Below are 20,057 nucleotides of genomic sequence, written 5' to 3' on the forward strand. Positions count from 1 at the left end.
AGGTCAGAAATAATAACCTTTAATTGTTTGTAGCAGGCAACTTGAGTATCACATGCTTACTTTTCTAAAACCATCAATGCTTGGATCTGTTCTCCAACCATATTTTAAAGTGGACACTATGCAGCATTTAATCACTATGCAGATAAAAAAAGCAGTACACTTTCAAGACATCTTACTATGTTTATAATTGTTACCATTATTTACACTGCATTCCTAGAAGACTCCCCAATCTATTGCAATACAATATGTTTGTCTGTAGTGAAATTAGTGAATGTGTGACATGTTTCTGACTTATTAAAAACAAAGACGCATTGTATCTGCAAGCATTGGAATGCTAAAGAAAGACATTTTGATACTCATTAACTCCTTGATTGCTATGAAAACTTGTTTTGTACCCTATACCTAAAAACCTTTGTTAACTTGGAAAATGCTCCTCAAGGTCCCTCCCACTACCCAGAAGTTTTGGTGACAATACTATGTTCAGAGGCTTTGCAAATAACATAAAAATTTAAAGGCCTCAATAGACAGATTAAAAAATAGAATTCCCACCTATACTTTAACATTAATTTCTGGGAAAAATCACATGTTTTATTACTTTTTTTCCTTTATGTCATGGTCCCACACATTTCTTAGACATCCTTATTAATTTGAGTGACAATATTACTTTCAGAGGCATTGCAAATAACTTCAAAATGTATTGACTTAGACTCTGGTATATTTAAAATTTCTCTCACTTATTGAGTTAAAAATCATTGATTTCCCCCATCCCTACTAATAAATAGTTATTAGGCTAAAGGCACAGGATTACCTCAACACATACATGCCCATACATTACTTTTTGTTTTTAGAGGACAAAAAGGCAAAATGTATACTTTTAGGGTACTGTTTAGGCACAATCAATCTTTCTAGGTGATTACTATAACAGAAAATCTTTTCTTTTGGTATTTAGGTTAAATTTAGCATAAATTGAGTTAACAGCAACAATAAACCTTACCGTCAATACTAGGAAGCACTGTCCTTCTCATCGCCAATACCAGTCCCAATGGGGAGCCAAACAGGAAAAAGTCTGACACCTCAAAGTCAAAGCGTCCCATTATGACATCACAAAGGTTAGAGCTACCAGTCCGGGGAAAGTCTATGTCATCCTTTAGAACACTTGAATGAATACTGTTGGTGAAAGGGTGGAAAAAGGTTCATAAAGTCATATTTTGCTTCCTGTGTCACCAATCACACACAAGTTTCCAAAGCAGACTTCACTTGGATAGATGACTGTAAAACATATTGTACTAGCATTTTCTTTTCACAAAACCCTTTCTTTCCTACATGTGCACATATAATGACTGTTCTGCTGTGTGCATTTATCTCAGTGCAGGCTTCTTGAATGATCCTAGATTTGTAGCAGAATCTATTGTATATCAATATGAGCTTTTCAATGTCAACATCTTGGGATCTGTTGGAAACAGACCTAACTGTAATACCTCTGTTATATATATATATATATATATATATGGCCGGATTTCACAAAAGGCCAACCTAAGCCATGACCTAGGATGCTTTGGTAATGTGGGGCAGCATTTATTCCAATACTTGAATCCCACAAGTTGGACCTACACATAGCTGGCTGCTTACCTTCTTTGTCTCCCTTGGCTGTCTGTTATTGCATTTTGCTTTTTGGTTCAGAAATATATATATATATATATAAACGTTATCTCTGTAAACAAGCAGCATTAACAAAAGGCACTGTGTGAATATTTTGCATTAATATTTTGCAGTTTTTGTTACATTTGTTATTTCTGCCCTCTTCCTCCCTCATTTCGTACCGTTTTTAAAGTCAGCATTATTTATCACATTAACAATGCTGAGAGTTATAGCTGCACTGGAAACACCAAGGGTAGGGTGAAGAGGCTTAAAAATAAAGTTTACCAACATTGCTTAACCTTACTCTAGTATTTGGGACTTTTTGTTTATTGAACCTAAGCCATGTCCCGTGTTGGCTATAAGGGTCAATAAGTGGAAACTCCTAGGGGTCCATTTTGATTTAAAAGATGAATAGTTTTAAACCCCTAAACTACATCTTAATGGAGCAAAATATATGAATACACGAGTTTGACATTTTTACATATTAATATATATATGAAATATATTAAGAGCAAATGCAATAATCAGTCAATAATCATTTGATTGTCTTCAGAGAGCTGAAAAAAAAAAAACAGATTATTCAAAGAATATTTAACAAGGAAACTTTCATGAAACTAAGTTCATTGTTTAATGTATTTTTCTCTGTCTTTCCTTTCTATTTTCTATTTTCTCTTTTCCTTTTCTCCTTCCCCTACCCTTTTTCCCTCTTTTCTCTTTCTCCTTTTTCTATCTCCTTAGCTGTAAAAGCATTTGTAGCAGTTTTTAATATTTCTGTTGAGTCTTCTTGTTTCCTCTCCCCTTTCGTTCCATCCTCCCCCTCTCTCCCTTCATACAGTATAAATATATACTGTACACATGTATTTCCCAGATAGAAACACAAAGTTGTAGTAGTATCAGTAAGTTATTTTACCTAGACAGAAAAGCATGGTGTTGTGTTATCGTCTCACAGTCATAAGTGGATGAATCACTCTGTTTCCTTAGTAAAGGCGGCCTTGGTTCCCCATTGTCCAAAACTCCTGAGATGTCAATATTGCTTTTGCTGAGCCGCTTAGTTCCTCGCAGGTTAGCATTGCTTTCATCAGAAAGAATGGGATTATCCTAGATGACAGAAAATAAAAAAAGTGATAATCAGAGGAAAGCTGGAGGTTACAGTTAATTCTGAAACTGAAATTTATGTACAATACGTGTAGCTGTCATTGTGTGGAATGCAAATATTTTTACAACCCTCATTACCAACAGGCTGTAACTTATGACAAAAAAAATGTGTGTGCCAACCATGCTGGGAGGTCATTTTGTAAACCTAATACCTTCTGGAACTTTCAGAATCTATATTACTGCCAAGGTAAAGTTTCTTTCTGGACCCACTGTTACTTTCCAATGCTTTCCCTGGCTGGCATGAGACAGATATACATTATTAGATGCTAATATAGTAATGACTTTAATGTGGTAAAGCTGAAATCTTGTCCAGTCCTTACAAAACACCCATCATCATTTTAACCCCTCCAAATACTAACCACTGCATTATTTTTTTAACAATAATAAACCATTTTTAATAAATGCTAACTTTCTGGAGAAATCTTTGCATATAATGATATAATGCATGGCTTTTCAGTATACTTCCTCCTCATCTGTAGGTAAGGCACTCCCAGAGCGTGTACCCTTCTTTACTTATATACCAATAATTCCATAGTAATGGGCTAAAGCCCACCAGCCTCTGATTAACATCCAAGGTATCAAATTGATAAACCTTTGGAAAGACAGAGTTTGATGACATTATTAGCCCAATATGTCCGAAATGAGTAATTAGGCAGAATGTAATGAGCCTGATTTAGTAAGCTCTCCAGGGCTGGAGAGGATATATACTTTCATCAGTAAAGCTGGGTAATCCAGTAAAACCTGGGATGGATTTGGTGCAGGATTGAAAACATTTTCTAGCAAATAGCAAATGACTTCAAAGAAATCCATTCCAGGATTGCTGGATCACCTAGCTTCATTGGTGTAGGTGTATCCTCTTTAATAAATCAGGCACAATGAGTCATAGGGGCTTTAAAGCTTGGACGTCAGATTTCACAGTACGAAAGGAATAAAAGACTACGCAATTTCAGGATAAGAGAGGAATTACTATGAACAGACAAAAAAACAAGGTAAGGGTGGAGTTCAGTTTGGAGAATTCTTTTTATAGCCATACACACCTTGTGTAGTTATAGATTGGCTTCCCAGGTCTGGTAATCTTAGTCTAGTGTGCCTGAACAATACATAAATTTGTATACATTTGCAAACATGTTTTATATTTTTGGAAAATTTAAGGTAAACTCTGTCAGGTTTTAATTGCCATTGGTGTCCTTGCTGGGTAAATTTACCTCTCTTTTTTCCTGGTGACCATTCAAACTGGAACAGAAAAGTAGAGGTAAGTTGTCACCTGAACAAAAATAGAGGGGAATCTTCCAATGAAGACACCAGTTCAGGTGACAACTGTCTAAGAAGGAAATTTCCCTTAGTTTGTCAAGATTATCTCTCACCTCCTGTTGCATTCATGGGAAAGAAGGTGAAAGAATCTGCCATGTGAGATTTCAAATTGAGAAAGTAAACCACAATCAGGGTTCAAAACTTTCCTACTATATCCAAACTTAACAAAAAAGTTTGGTTTGCAAACACTTAAGGTTTTTTTTTATAACTACTTTGTGTGCACTTGCAACCTGAAGTGTGCAAAGATGTATTTCCCTAGGCTCTATAAAATGCAGGCAGCACATTTTTTCAGAGAGCAAGGTTGGAGCTCATTAATTTTGAACATGTCTAATGATATAATGCACCAACACATAGGAACATGCTAGCTGTATTCTGTTGTGAATGGGTCCTCAGAGTTTTCAATGCCACCTCTTGGTTGGGGGGGGGGGTGCCTGGGTGTTGCTGGATGACATGATAGACTTTGTAATTGATTTCCTTCTAAGGGCATAAAAGAAAATTTCAGGCTTGCAGATAGGGTCGCAATGAAGGGGAGGAGAGTGAGTGTGGATCCTCCCTTTTCTGTACTGTACCAGACCCCATGTCTTTCCTCAATGTTACAAAATCACAATGCTAAGGGACAGTGTCCTTTCCCTATACACAGTCTTCTAAAAAGGGGGAAGTTTGCTGGTAAAGGCTATTAATATAAAGCGGAATACTTAAATACAGGGCAACCAGAAGTTGACCCTTTACAGGGGAATGAGCACAGAAGTAGTACAAGTACTACCTCCCTAAACTTTTCCATTAAAAAAACATTTACACACAAAACAAAACCCCACTGATTTCAAAGTTTCTAAATAAATATAAATACTAATACATGTTTAATACACGTTTGGTTGATGACACATTTTGGTTAATGAAATTACCTAAGTTTCTTGCACTTGGCTTTTCTTGTTTACAATGGATGAACAGGTTAGCAGTTATTACATATTTATATTCGTACATCACCTTTCTAAGGCTCATTATACAGAGAAATGTTAAAACAAAGTATTTAATTAAAGCAATTTAATTATCAGTAATACTGTATATAAATGTGGAAATGAAACAGTTCTGAGAAATGATGCATAACCTTGATAAATATTTTCATTTATTCAGTTTGCTGAAATCAGATTGTAAATGTGTTGCATTTAAGAGAATGTGATACATTGAAAAAGAGTGATAAACAAAACAGCATGGTGCCAGCTAATCACATATGCCTTCTAGTTCAGAGAAAATTCAGTATCTTGTAAGAAGAAAAAAAACACAAATGTTACTTAGTGCTTCCTCTGGCCAACTCCAATGTCTATACAGGGCACAGTGGTGACATAGAGGTGAGCGGGGGAAGTTATATTTGAGGGAGTGTAAAGTGTCACTTTAAAGCAGTAATACTAAAAAGACTACAAAGATTCCACAATGTCTCATTGTGACTTGATCTTAGTGCAAATATTTCAGTATGCCACTGTACAGGGGACACAAGGAATCATTCCAATTAATTAAAAAAAAAAAAAAAATAGGTTGCCTATTTTGTTGCCATTGTGCTGACATCCAATCTACAAATAGATTTCTGTATGTGAGATATTGGTGCACTATAGCAACACCTGGATGTAAAACAAAGCCATGTTCTCTTTGAAATCTTGTCATGGTTTGTGTCAGAAAGCTTATTTTGTAGATCTGAGTTGTGCATTCCAGACACAGAACATGACAGGGCCATTGTATGTATGGACTCTGCATGTCCTTTCCATGTCTTTGTGAATTTACCCCAGGTGCCCCAGATTCCAGGTCCCCCACCCCATTCTAAAAACATACTGATAGGTTAATTTTTTTTTACTCCATTTTCTCCAGTGTCTATGGTGTTGTAATTATGTAATTACTACTAGGGATGACTTAAGCTTCAATTTACACTGACTATTTTCTCACTGATTCTATGTCACATTGGCCTGAATATATTGCCAAACTGTCCTATATTTTTATTTATAAATCATCAAAGTTTTAAGCACTCTTCAAGCTGTTAAACATTGTGAAAGAAAAAGGCCCTGCCTGGGGATCATGGGTAAATGAAACTGTGGCTAATAAGACATGTTTAAGGAGGGAGAAGGATGGGTAGACAATTTTGAAGAGGCACATTTTAATAAGTTGTTTAAGCATTTTAAAGCTAGGAGCAGGCCTAATTAGATTGAATTCTAAAGGGTGGTGGGAAATCTAGAGAAGTCTTGGAGAGGTTATAAGTTAGTAAGTCATTAGATAAGCAGAGAGGGTAGTTATGAGTTTGTTTATTTATTTATAAGATTGGATACTTACATTGGACAGAAGTATTATTATTATTATTATTGATAAACAGGATTTTTATAGCGTCAACATATTATGCAGCGCTGTACATTAAATAGGGGTAGAAAATGATAGACAGGTACAGACAGTGACAAGAGGAGGAGAGGACCCTGCCCAGAAGAGCTTACAATCTAGGGGGTGGGGGGAAAGTCTAACACAATAGAAGGGGGGATATGTAGTGGTGGGAAGTAGTGAGGGTTTTAAGAAACAGAAGAACACAGGTAGGCAAGTTTGAAAAGATGGGTTTTGAGAGCTCTTTTAAATGAGCAGAAAGTAGGAACAAACCAATTGGCATGTGTAAGACCATTCCAGAGAGTCAGAGCAGCTCTAGAAAAGTCTTGGAGCCGTGCATGTGACAAGGTTATGAGTGAGGAAGTCATTAATAGGTCATTGAAGATGTGAAGAGAGTGGCCAGGGGAGTATTTTTTTACCAGGTCAGAAAGGTAAGTGGGACAAGAGGGATTTGAAGGCAAAGCACAGGAGCTTGATTTTGATTCTGAGGTGAAATGGAAGCCAATGAAGAGAACTACAAAGAGATGCAGCAGAGGAGTGGTGGGAAGGATGGATGAGTCTGGCTGCAGCATTCATAATAGATTGTAGAGGAGAAAGTCGGGTAAGTGGAATACCACAAAGGAGGAGGTTACAGTAGTTCAGTTGAGGGATAAGAGCATGTACAAGGAGTTTGGTGGTCTCTGGAGACAGGTAGGGGCAGATTTTGGAGATGTTTCGTAGGTGAAAGTGACAGGACCTGGAAATGTTCCCAATATGGGGGGGTATATTAGAGTGCCGAATCAAGGGTGACGCCAAGATGTTTTGGATGTGTTAAAGTTTTCAAGAGTTTATTGTGTTTAAGAGACATTAAGGGGAGGTTTTGAGGGTGGGAGTGATTGGATAAATGTTATCCATGTTGAAGTGGTATTACTGACAACATAGTAGTGCCACCTATCCTAAATGTGCCAAAAAATGGCCTGTCCTCAACTTAAAAGCTTTCACATTACTACTATTTAGCGACTTCACAAATGTTCTCTTCTAACATCAAAAGTATCTCCTCGATAGTAATGCATGGGGTTACAACTCTCTACATTTCAACATTTACACAGAGGGCTTGTAGTTCAAAAGATAACCTTTATAATATACCTTAAACGTTTAAAAATGTAGGCTTTGGCATAATAACTTTCAGTCTTCTAATTTGAAGTTGTGCAGCAGAGACCACGGCATAAAAAAATCAAAAAATTTATGGCACCAAGGTGAAATTACAAATTACACAGAGAAAGGCTAGAATGGGAAAAACTGTAAAACTCTAGGTTAAGCTCTAAATAGAGACTGGAATATTAGATGCCTCTACTTGCCTCTACTTTTTTACCTTTGAAAAAAGATCTCAAAAATACTTTTACCCCACTAAAGCTTATAAACATTTATAATTATCTATAATTATCGCTTGACACAAGTTGTTCGATATTGCTCATTAATCTGCCACAAGGGATCAATAAATGACAACCACTTCACCGGAAACAGTCATGAAAGATCCAGCTACAAAAATTCTACATGTGTGCATAACCTTGTATCTTATTGGTTAGGTAGCTCAACAACATTCTTATGCTATATTAAATCTGAACTATTTATGAAATTCCTCACTATTTTCATGTCTCAGGAAAAGTAGTTGTAATACAACACATTTCTGCTACATCTCTTTGTGCTGTTGCAATTTAAATCAAAAACTAGAGCACAGTCCAATGGACTCTTTAATACACTAATAAAGCCAGCTTTGGTGACAACTGGATGACTTCCTCCATAGATGCAATGGAAAAATAAGTGTAGCCACCCACAGACAAGAGGTTTGTCCTTTGCAGGAATACTAGGAAAAATAGGAAAAACCCTGAAAAAACATTCAAACAACTCATTCTATAAATTGCACCATCATAAACATTGCAGATATATATATATATATATATATATATATATATATATATATATAAATAATATAAACACATATACTTTATAATTATTTCTTACTGAGCTGAACCAGTATAAAAGGCTGAAATAAGCTAATTAAGTAAAATCGCTGCTTTGTTATGACCTATTATGGCAAACAGTGTGTCAATATTTATACAGGATTATAAAATCTAATTTCAAAAAGTACACTTATTAAAACATCACAGTTGTAATCTACTTAAAATAATCATGTTTTTTGAAAATTAACTCAACTGACTTTATCGGTGAGAAAAAAGTGACTGCCTGCAGACTGCAATAATAAGGCATTGTGAGGTGTTACCAGTAGATGGCAAGCTAATAACTCGCCGCACACAAGCTTACTATCATTTATTCATCAGTAATTTAGAAGGAAGAGTTACAAGGATCATGCCTAATCAGATGGAGCACATTTATATCTATCAAAGCTTACATATAAATTTTTGCTAAAGAAGTTTAATTTTAACTTTGGCATAATTATAATTTGGACCACAATTGCTAGGGGTCACTTGTGTGATACTAGATAAAGATTTCTACATTTACACTTATTAAAACAAACTATTAAACTCAATTTTTTTTAGCTCAAACCAATTTCCGGTATCCCTTCACATCTCCAATTCTCCCTAACTGTCCAAAAAGTTTTTTTAACAAATTTGTTATATGTAAGAGTTCATTTTTTTTCAATTTAGGTTGGTGTTAATAGAGGTGCAGTCAAGCTATAATTGCCCCTGCAGTGGTTCTCTTATTAAGGGCCCAACAAACAGCAAAAGAAGACAACCACAGAGCTTGTAATCCTAAGAACAAGTCCGTAATGGCTGAGGCTATATTTTTATCTTGAAAGGGTTCCTTTAATTCCCCATGCTTACAACATCTACAAGGTATATATGTAGTACATGAAAACTTTTTTATATGGCATATGTAATTTCCTCACACTTTAAATATATTCTTTTAATAAATAATGGCGTATGACTTTTTTTTTGTCAGAATGAAAGAATGGTATTCATTTTCAAATGCATAAAACAACATTGGTCTTCCTACAATTCAGGTCAGTTTATAGAAATCCCTTCTTAGTATTTAGTCACAATCAGATTAAACCTCCTTTGAATGTGAATGCTGTGGAATTATTCCCCAACAAATAATCAAACACAAATCTCAATCACAGATCATGTCTGACTTGGAAGCTTAGAAACCTCCCCTAAAAGTAGCCATCTCCTTGCCACCAGGGACTGTGAACAAACTTTTAATTTATTTGATTGAATTTGATTGAGTTTTATTTAATTATTTATAATAAAACAAAAATGCCCAATCTACGGCCCGCAGGCTGTCAGATCCAGCCCTCTCCTGATTCCCCCTGCTCTCTCTGCTCGTTGTCTTGCACGGGATGGGGTGGACCCAGCTTCTCTGTTCCTCTATGGGATAATGCTACTAGGAGAGGGAGAGAGTAGGCGTGTCCTATAGACCTGTCAATCAGCTGTGACTCCTCCCCGCTCACCTTGTAATGTGAGATAATTCCAGCAGCATGAGAGCTGTGTCTGTGTCCATGCTGCTGTCATTAGCCCTGTGTATAAACCTTCATATCGCCTTGACTGATTGCAATAGAAATGTGATATTTTCAGGGTACACAAGGGATCCTGAGAGCTGTTACTAAACAAAATTTCAGCCACCCAAAAATAACAAGTTGCTAGATATGGGGTCACAAGCATAAAATCCTAATAACAAGCAGGGATATTTTCAAATTAAGGGGGGCTATTTCAAGACCTTGGTCTCCAAATTGAGTTTGCATTATAGGAACCTCCCGGTCCCACTTCCATGGTAATGAGCATTAGGGTACTGCCAATTCGCTCTGTGCTGTGGTGCCCCAAATATATACTTGCTCGTTCATAAAACTTTAAAACTGCATTCAGACTGGCGGTGAGGTTGCAGTGCCGTTACCCCTTCTTCATGCCACAGAACCCTGCCTAGGGGAGACGCTCAGTACTGCTCACTGCTATCTAGAATTAAATCTGCAGACGCTGGGGATTAAGAGACTGAGCAGCTGGTGGGGTGCCTGTTACACATAGATGGCCACTTACCTTCTGTGAACCCAAATTTCTCTGGAATAGAGGGATGTTGGCAACTGGAAATGGGGGAGCCCGTAGGAAATGTCTCCCCCCCCCCATAAATGTTATACCCATCATATCACGCTACCCTGTCACACATAGCTTACCCCCATACTTTCCATGAACCCCAATTTCTCTGTAAGAAAAGGGAAATGTATTTGCAAGTGCAAGACTTTTATGTCCAACTCCCCCTAACATTTCATCACTATGGCGGCACCACAAGATATGAAAAACTTTACCTTTCTTACCATGCTACCCTGTCACACATACCTAGCCACTTACCTTTTGTGAACTTTAATTTCTCAGGAACAGGGAAATGTAGGGACCTGAAAATGTAGCAGTAAGAACATGTCACCTTTGGTTACCTGTCACATGAATTGCATTTCTCTGGAAGTATCCATTGCAGAGGTATTGGGGTACAAAGAAGGTTAGCGCCCCCCTATAATTGCATAATGGTGTAGTTTCTGCTCTTTGGTACAGGAATGGTGTGTGGGGAGCAATATATGACTGGTCAGCACTGTATGATAGCTTTGGTTTTGTATCTTTCAATATTGCAAATATTAAAAAAATGAGCATCAAATAGTGAGTGCAGAAATTCTTGATTTGTCATTACTTTTATTTGGTGCATCCATTACGATAACTAGAAACTTTTCAATGTTTATTTGCATTGTGGCCCACAAGTTTTATCTCAATGTCAAAAGCGGCCCCGGGATTAAAAAAGGTTGGGCACCACGGTGATTAAACATATGGTTTGCTATATGTTTGATTAAATAAAAAACATTGATTCTAATAAAAATCATTTGAAACTAGAATAAACACTGAACAGGAATGCTTGTTCTTTGCCTGGTCAAGCACCACAAACTCCGAACCAACGCTTTAACGGGCTAATGTAAATAAATGGGGAGCACTTCCTAACATTCAGCATCCAATGGAAGCAATCCCTGAAATTTACTATAATGCAGTTCTGCCTGTTGATCTAATAAACATCAGGGAGAGCTACCATTGGGTGCTGGATTTTAGGGAACGTTTACATTACATGGGCACACAGCCATAATGCCAGGTAAACAAGTAATTCTAGGTATTTTAGAGCATTTACCTGGTCATGCACCCATTACCCAGTGTTTAGGGATGGAAAGAGATTGAAAGCGATTTCTAACGCTTGTGTACCTCTACTTTAAGTTTTATACAAATGTGTCTGATACAAAAATAAGCCAAAAGGGCTGCAACAGCTGCTAATATGCCTAAAGTGAAAAAAAAACAGCTTCACAAGTAGGTAATATGCATATCTCCCTCTAAAGGTTATATAATCATGACAAAGCTTCATGGCCTTTTTGACAAACGTTATGTCTCAAAAGCAAAAATTGGAGAACCAAAGGCAGATAATCACCATTATCCAGATTTCAGAAACTGACAACGACAAAAAGAGCAGAGCAATATGAAGGTCAAGTTGTCCTCATAGTATTTACGTCAAAAGTGGGTTACTTAGAAAATAAAATGATTTCATATTTTTATGTTTTTAGGTTTATTCACCTGTGCCCAGGTCCATTTACAAGCCAGAGCCATTAGCAGGGGGTAATTTTATATTTCAGAAATTGTGAGGTTACAGCTGTGGAAAGGAGATAAATGAGAGATAAAAAATGAAAGGTATAAGATGCAATTCCCAGATAAGGAATAGGAAAACATAAATTCCTTGATGGTAAAGGGCTCCCTTATGTACTATAAAACATAGCAGTAAGAACCCAGTGCATGATAAAGCATACTATTACCCCTTTATAGCCAAAATATACCTTTAGAGTGCACCAGACAATTAAAGGGGAACTAAACTCACTCCTCTTTGCTTTATTGCTGGCATCAATATCTTCACCTAGACCTCTTCCAGGGATGGATCATTGGCAATCTCTATTGGCCAGGTTTGAATGATGGAACATGGGAGTTAATTAATTTCGGACACCCAGATATGCCAGGCCATACACTGAGCTGCAAAGACACAACTCAATGTACAATCAACTGAAGATTGCAAACAAGCAGGTAAGTTTACTTTATTGCACAAGAGACATAGCCCACCCCTTCTGGGGGAAAAAAAAGCTTGCCCATTCTGAAGTTTTGTTTTACAGGTTTAGTTTTACTTTAAATTGAACAAACTAAAGGATACCTATAGGAACCCTGTCATTGCTGACTTACCCCTGAACATTTTAGTTTTCTGATCTCAATACCTTAATAATTGAGTTAGGTCAGGCATACAGCTACAGAAATTATTAAACATTCAGTCGGAGTCGGTGACATAGACCTTTCACCTTTGAATCAACATGAGAGCCCAGTAACTAGCAGTATCCAAAAAATGAATTCACTAAAAGCATATTCCATAATATCTAAGTACAGGCTCCCTTAATGGTAGCTGAACCCAGTGGTGAAATAACTATAGATGCCAATTTTGCAGACTTTGAAGGCTACATTGAACACAATACATTGAACTTAAGTTACAACCTCTTGTCACCAATGATTAGACACTAATGACGTGACATGGGATAGGTAAACAAAAAAATGAGTTTTATCAAGCACATGATTGAATGGTTGAAGTCAAATTGGTCATTTGCCAAACAAAAAGAATATCACTTGCAAGGGAAAAATTCACTATACTTTGTGATCAGCCTATGCCCTTTAAAGTACACACTTTTGTATCATGCATTTTTAGTATCAACTATTAGTATTTTACGGCATTTTAACACTCCTTGTACATCATATATTATATTTGCTAAATTTAGCTGCAAATGTCTAGATGGGGCCAGAAGAAGGTATAAAACAATAAGAACTATATTGAGAGTGTGTTCCCTTTTACGCATCCACTATACTCCATTGCTGTAGGCATGATCGAGACATTATAGGTATTATAGCTTTTCCATCCACCCAAGCTTCAATTAAACCATACTTACACTTGGTAAGCCTGGGAAATCAAGAACATCCAACACATTTATAATGCCTGTGAGATTTATATCCAACCAGAGTGGGATATTGTTGTGTTTCATTTTAATTTGTTGTGTTGCAGATGCTATTTTGAGAAATTTAATAGATATGTTGGAGAGAAAGAAAACAGAGAAATGAACACAGGTTGATAGTTTACTTATCAACACTCTGCACTTTTCTTTCGGCTGTGACATTGAAGGTTATTTAATAATGGGCAGAGATGACTTATACAGTAGCATTCAACAGCAAAGTATATTAAATTACCCTTTCGTAATTCCCTTGAGCATGGGATTTGTCAGACTCGTACACTCCTATAAGCTGAGAATACCACACATCAGCACTTGATGGATTCCAAGAGAGAAAATATATCTCCCATCAATGGTATGTTGTGCAGAATAAATAGAGGAAGCGTGTTCTCTACACGTTTCCCATTTATTCTTGACTTGGCTGATTAGGCCAAGTACACTTTTATTTGTGGCCAGGCAATACAAACCTAAAATTTTCTGTTGTAGGTTGACAATTGTTATAGGTCGACAATTGTTATAGGTCGAGACCAAAAGTACTCCTTTAAATATATATTATGCATGTATGGTCCACTGTTGTCAACACCAAAATGAAGTTGCAAGACCCAACAATGCAATAAAGAAACAATTAAATTTTTATGCAGTGCTTTAGTAAATAAATAGTTTACATTTACTTTAAAGCTCAATAAAATTACATTTCAATCAAAGCATTAGAAAAGTCTCTGCTGATCAGCTTCATTACACTTCTTTACAGTTGGTAAATCTGGCATTCCCTGTTTTCCCAGTGGTAACATCTAGCACTTTTTGGTCCATTATCATTCTAGGCACCCTCCCCATGATGAATATTTTGCAATAACATACACATGACTAAACAACAAATGTTTTTTTTTTCTACCTTTAGGGCTTGATTAGTGCCACAGTCCATATTAGGCACATAAGGTTCCATGGGATTTACTGGCATAAACCTACATTGAGTGGCATATGTTCTATGTGGAGATACTATTATTCTTGGCATTGCTATACAAAAGTACCATTTTTTGAAACTGATCTGTTGAATACTGTTAGGTGCCAGGTGAACAAACAAGACAAGAAACAAGGTTTCAGATTTTCTACTCAGTGGAATAATCTAATCTTATCAGCACAGACCCAATAAAGGTATTAGAGAGAAATACTACAAGGATGTTGATTTTTTGTGGTAAATGGTTACTAAACTATATTTTGGTTGTTGGTGAACCGTATGGATATAATTTGTTTGCCAGTGGAAATATATGCAGTAATAACATGCATTGATCTGTTTATTCTAGGTAATGTATTTAAAAATTTTAATAAAGCTTTTACTTTTTCAATTACTATATTGATGTATTCCTGGCAAAATTATTAGTTAACATATGTATTATTGCAGTGTCAGAAGCAGTTGTAACTGTTTTTTAAATCTTTGCCTGCTTTTACTTTTCAGATAGATATAAATAAATATATTTTAGTTGTTTGTAGAGTATATAAGACTACACATTAAGCCTTTGGTATATCTCTATACAGGGATATGTTGTTGATATTTAATGATATGCAATTCCAGTATATTCTATATCATTTGGTTGCAATGGTTTCTCTAGGAGACTATTCTTTGAGAATACTGTCCTCATTAGATGATTAATTTGCGTTTCACACCATGACACCTTGTCAGACAACCTCAACAATGCAATTAAAAACTATTTGTGTGTGTAATTCGTACAGTTTACATATCCTTTAAAGTTTATCTTATCCCAATCAATAAAACACATGCTTTATCACGTGTATTACAGTTTGATAGGTGAATAGGATTCTCTAGATGTGCCTTTTAGTTTTCACTTAAGCTTTTCCTGCATCTGCTTCCTAGGGTTCTAGAGTGACAACCTTGACCTATATTCTCCTGTCTGCGACTGAATAATGGCACCTAAAATACAGACTACACTCAAGTCATTCACAATCTGCCCCTTACTCATAGAATGCAGTTTGTAGCCATAAATAAGCCTAATGTGTGTGACTACCAGTAGCTCCTTTGTGGTGGATTAGATTTAAATTAAAAAAAAATGAATAATGTTTAGTTTGCTTCTAGTCAGGGTATGCGCAATGTTTGCTGTTCACCCTTAACACATCTGTGCTGGCAGATGTTGGCTATTTTATTAGCCAATGCAATGCAACCAAGCTCACATGCATTTACTACGTACATTTTAGACAGGTCGAGTTCATACATAGCAGAACAAACCTAGGCAAGTATATGTTCACGTTCATGAGTTTTTGTTAACTGTAACTGTTAACTGTAATGACAGATAGATAATACAGATTCTATGATTAGACAATTGGTCCGTTTTTTTTAAAGCTCTCCAAGACTGAAGACGATAGACTATCATGGGAGTACCTGGGTGATCCAGGAAACCTGTAACGGATCTGGTTAAAGATTGAAAACATTTGCCATCTAATAGAAAATGACTTTTAACAAATTCTTTCTAGGTTTGCTGGATCACACAAGTTCTCCCATGATAGTCTATCTTCAAAATGATTTCCTTGTCTTTACTGAGTGTGTCAATACCAGTACTTTTCTTCTTGAATAGATCACAATATACATATCAATCATTTGAAAACTGTAGAATATCATTCTTTATGGTTTTAAAATATGCATCAATAGCATTGAATTGTTCCAGAAGACCAGTCTGGATGTTATTTCAGTGATATTTCCAAGAATCTAGCAGATTTAGGATTAAGCAGTCAAGAAATATGACAAAGACTGACACTAGGAAAAGCCAAGATGAAAGGCCTAGATGTAAAATGTACTCATGTGTCTATAAAAGCCAGAATTGTACGGACAGCAGTATTATCTGTCACATTCTATAGATATGAAAGGTTAACAATGGAGAAGCAAGACAGGAACTTTTGTGTTGGCAAAGAACTCTGAAAATATTGTTGATAACAAGGACAGAAATAAATGGATCCTTGAACATAAACCTAACCTTTTACTAGAAGTCCAGATGACTAAAGTAAAGGTTTCCTATTTTAGACATTAGAAGAAAAACAACTGTCAAAACATTTGGATTGATTTACAAATTGAACATAGGCTACTCCTCAGTGTGAATTACAAACTTTACAGATTTTACCTATTCAATCAAGAGCAAGCAAACATCTTTCCTGCAAGGTGATTATTCAGTGAGCAGCAAACACTTGTTCAGTAGATCAACCCCATTGATGCATTGAAAAATTTGGGGAAATTAAATGAACATCCAAAGAAGACTCGTCTACAGGTATGACCATGCTATTTTCACAGACTGAAGACCCAAATAAAAGAAAGATCATTTTAAAAAAATCACTGTCTTCATGTTTGCCAGAAATCAACATTGACTTCTAATAAAAACGTCCAATGAAAAATCCTAATAAAGAAATTACATTTCACAACAAACAACAATAACAAAATCCAATTATAACCTTTAAAGCAAAATGTTGTTGTAATTTAACCCTTAAAGTGTATTTAAGGGACTTCTTCACTGTCACAGTGTGGGAAAACTTACTATGATATGGTTTTTCATTGAGTACATGTAAGTATTGAAGAGTGTAGAGAGCTGTGATTTGAGTATAGTACAAAGTCCAAGACTGATTCTCCACCATTATTATATGATACCACAATACCATTGTTTTACTCCTAAGCAAAAAGCGGTTATGCAATAATAGTTAAAATAAGTGAATTCTACTTTTTTATGTATTCACACCAGTACCCATCTAATTGGTGTAATGTTTCTCAGCCTAATCTAGCTATTTAGAGCACTCTGCAGGCACTCTATGTTAATGCTTATTAAAGTGGCTTAAAGCCAGAGTCATATTAGAAATTCGGATATTCTCCAGAATAAATCACATTATTGTTATTAAACAAACAGATTACAGTGTGGGCAATGTGGGTGTTTTCAGTTTAATTGCAGAGTTATTGAGGAGTTGTTATGCTTTCATATTGCTGAATGTTAAAACTGTCCATATTTTTCCTATTTATTCCCGTTAAGCTCCAAATTTCTGGGTAAAATGAACAGATAGAAACATTATTAAGACAAAGTCACCACTGTAGTAAAAAATTCTCACAAATGTCTGTCCTATGCTGCATGCTAGAAAGACACTACAGCAGCTCTATAGCAGCCAAGGCAATTATCAGCAAGAAATAACTGGTTTTAATGCAAGGGAACCAGGTAATACATTGCAACAAAACTCTCCCAAAATTCCATGAGAAGAGCTGTGGGATCTGCATATAAAGTTAAAAGATTGTTTTTCTCTACGCAAAAGTTTGACTATTTTTAATCAAATATACTTTGTATAATTGGTGCAGAAGTTAACATTTGTGCTGCAAGTTGCATTGCGTTTTGTGAAAGAAACAAGCACTAAACAAATTAGTGCACAGGGAATTGAAGTGATTTAGAATATTTTCTACTCTTCAATGAGTAGGGTCAGGTTTTTGCCCCCTTCCATCCTTGCCAAACCAGATTACTGTCAAGGATCTGCCACAAGTGTGGGGAAGTGGACCCTCTGTGCAATCTGCACATTGAGCAGAGGTATGAACTAAGGTGCAGAGTCCAAGTAACCGCCCAGCATTCAACAGAGCACTCCGCAGTGATGGACTTTGTTGCGGACGGCTCCCAGGTTGCGGCCCTCAGACACACTGGTGCAGGCAGCAGCTGACAGTCAGAACCAGGATATCAGCACTTGGAAATAGATACAAGTTGGATCCTCAGGTAAATGCACCTATTGCAAAGGCAAGGAGTGTAAGTCTGAACACAGCTTATATAGTGAGGCTAACAGTCAGGCTGGGCAGGAACTGGATGAGCAGGTGCAGATAAATCAGCTGGAAAGGTTTAGAGATGCCTCTAATTCCAGAGCCTGAACAGAGCAGTTGAAGCAAGGTAAGGGAACCCACTGCTGCTGACCTGACATATATCTGGTGAACAACAAGTACCAGATCAGCTGTGCTGCTGATCTGTGACAATTCCAGAGATGATTTTATAGATAGGAGAAGGGGGCAAACATTGCTGCTGCCCCATTTTCTATCCAAGAAGGTCCGAAGCCTAATAAAAGGGGTGTTGTTAAAAAAACAAAAAAGATGTACACAATGGAGGTTATAGCATATGGCTCTGTGAGAAATATGATAGCAGAACATTGGCGATGAATTATTTTATAAACATGGTAAAGGTTATAATAGTATAGATTTTGGTTTACCTAGGGACCTAATATTGAGCTAGAACAAACAGCTGCACTAGTGTGCAAAAAAATCAACCATCAGCAGCCAATCTGATTAGACCAAGGCAGTAAGAGAATATTTCTATGTGCTTTTTTAAATACATCTAAAAAATACATATAAATCTGCAGGCACTAGATTAAAAAAATTGATTAAAAAAAATTGGGCAGGTGACTTTTATTGCTTAAAAATGTAAGACTGAATTCACACTATTGTGTTGCACTCTGTTGGAAAAAGCAGCTCAGGTACGTTTTTCTGTCCACGCTGATGAATTAGCAGGATGAATAAGTTTGCAAACTGAATAGACTTCTCAAACACAACACATGCTAGTGCTAGGTATACTTCTTGGTTGTGGTTATAGAATTGTATTCCTATAAATGATCAAAGTTTGAGAAAAATAAGGCTTAGGAAAATAAACATTCTAGTAACAAAAGTAACAATCTATGCTAAACACCAGATGTAAAAGGAAAAATTTACAGGGTTCTAAAAAGTAAAATAAAGTTTGCCTCTGTATGAAGCATTTGAAAGGATAAATCATAAATTTGTGGTACACCTAAAAGCACTGTTAAAAAAGGGGAATTTAAGTTCTAGTTTTTACTGTTATTTCTATAAGAAGTTTAATATCAAGTATAACATTTTAAATTCGTTTTATTTCAGTGTAATCAGTAGTATGTAATACCTTACTATAGTTCAGGCAAGCATAGACTTTCATACATAGGCTGCCAAAATTATGCAAGAGCCTATTTTAATTTTATTTTTGAAATTGCAGTATGCTTTGTAAACCCCATTGTATTGATGCACCTTGTATTACATTATTATTTTGCAAAATCAATATTTAAAACAAGTATCAAACAAAGCATCAATTTATAAAGCCAGAATACCAGGTAAAATAACAGCAACTAAAACTATTAAACCTTTTGTATCAAGCACATAAATTTGTTTAAAATCAGGCAGCTATTTCAATAAAGGCTAGAGTAGGTCAATGAAAGGGTGGAAAATGTTAAATAAAGTGAGTTTGATTAAATATTTGCTATGAAGCTACAAATATTTACAAAAGTAAGCTTTTACCAGTACAAATGACTTTAATCAGCATTAAATTAATCAGCATAAGGAGGAAAGATAATTTTGTTCTGAGTATAAAGAGATTCTTCTAGTAAAAATGATAAACTTTATTGTCATACATAATTAGGTAATAATAGCAAAATCAATAATTTGCATGGAAGCCTAAAGCTTTTTTTAACAACTAAGAATGTCAGAAGTAAAATTTAACTTTATCTGTAGAAAAGATCTCATTACTTTTTTGGGTTATTTTTCAACAAGACA

General features: G+C 35.9%; 1 protein-coding gene across 1 annotated transcript in view; it reads right to left on the bottom strand.

Moving 5' to 3' along the window:
- PITPNM3 (PITPNM family member 3) overlaps positions 1-20,057 on the bottom strand; it is a 293,907-nt gene that overhangs the window by 37,841 nt on the left and 236,009 nt on the right. Inside the window, exons 7-8 of the mRNA XM_072417098.1 lie at positions 2,549-2,736; positions 995-1,167 (exon numbers count right to left, since the gene is read on the bottom strand). Coding sequence (XP_072273199.1) covers positions 995-1,167; positions 2,549-2,736 — 361 coding nt within the window. The remainder of the gene's footprint in view (positions 1-994; positions 1,168-2,548; positions 2,737-20,057) is intronic.

This window comes from Pyxicephalus adspersus, chromosome 1 (assembly GCF_032062135.1).
Source record: "Pyxicephalus adspersus chromosome 1, UCB_Pads_2.0, whole genome shotgun sequence".
Classification (NCBI taxonomy): domain Eukaryota; kingdom Metazoa; phylum Chordata; class Amphibia; order Anura; family Pyxicephalidae; genus Pyxicephalus; species Pyxicephalus adspersus.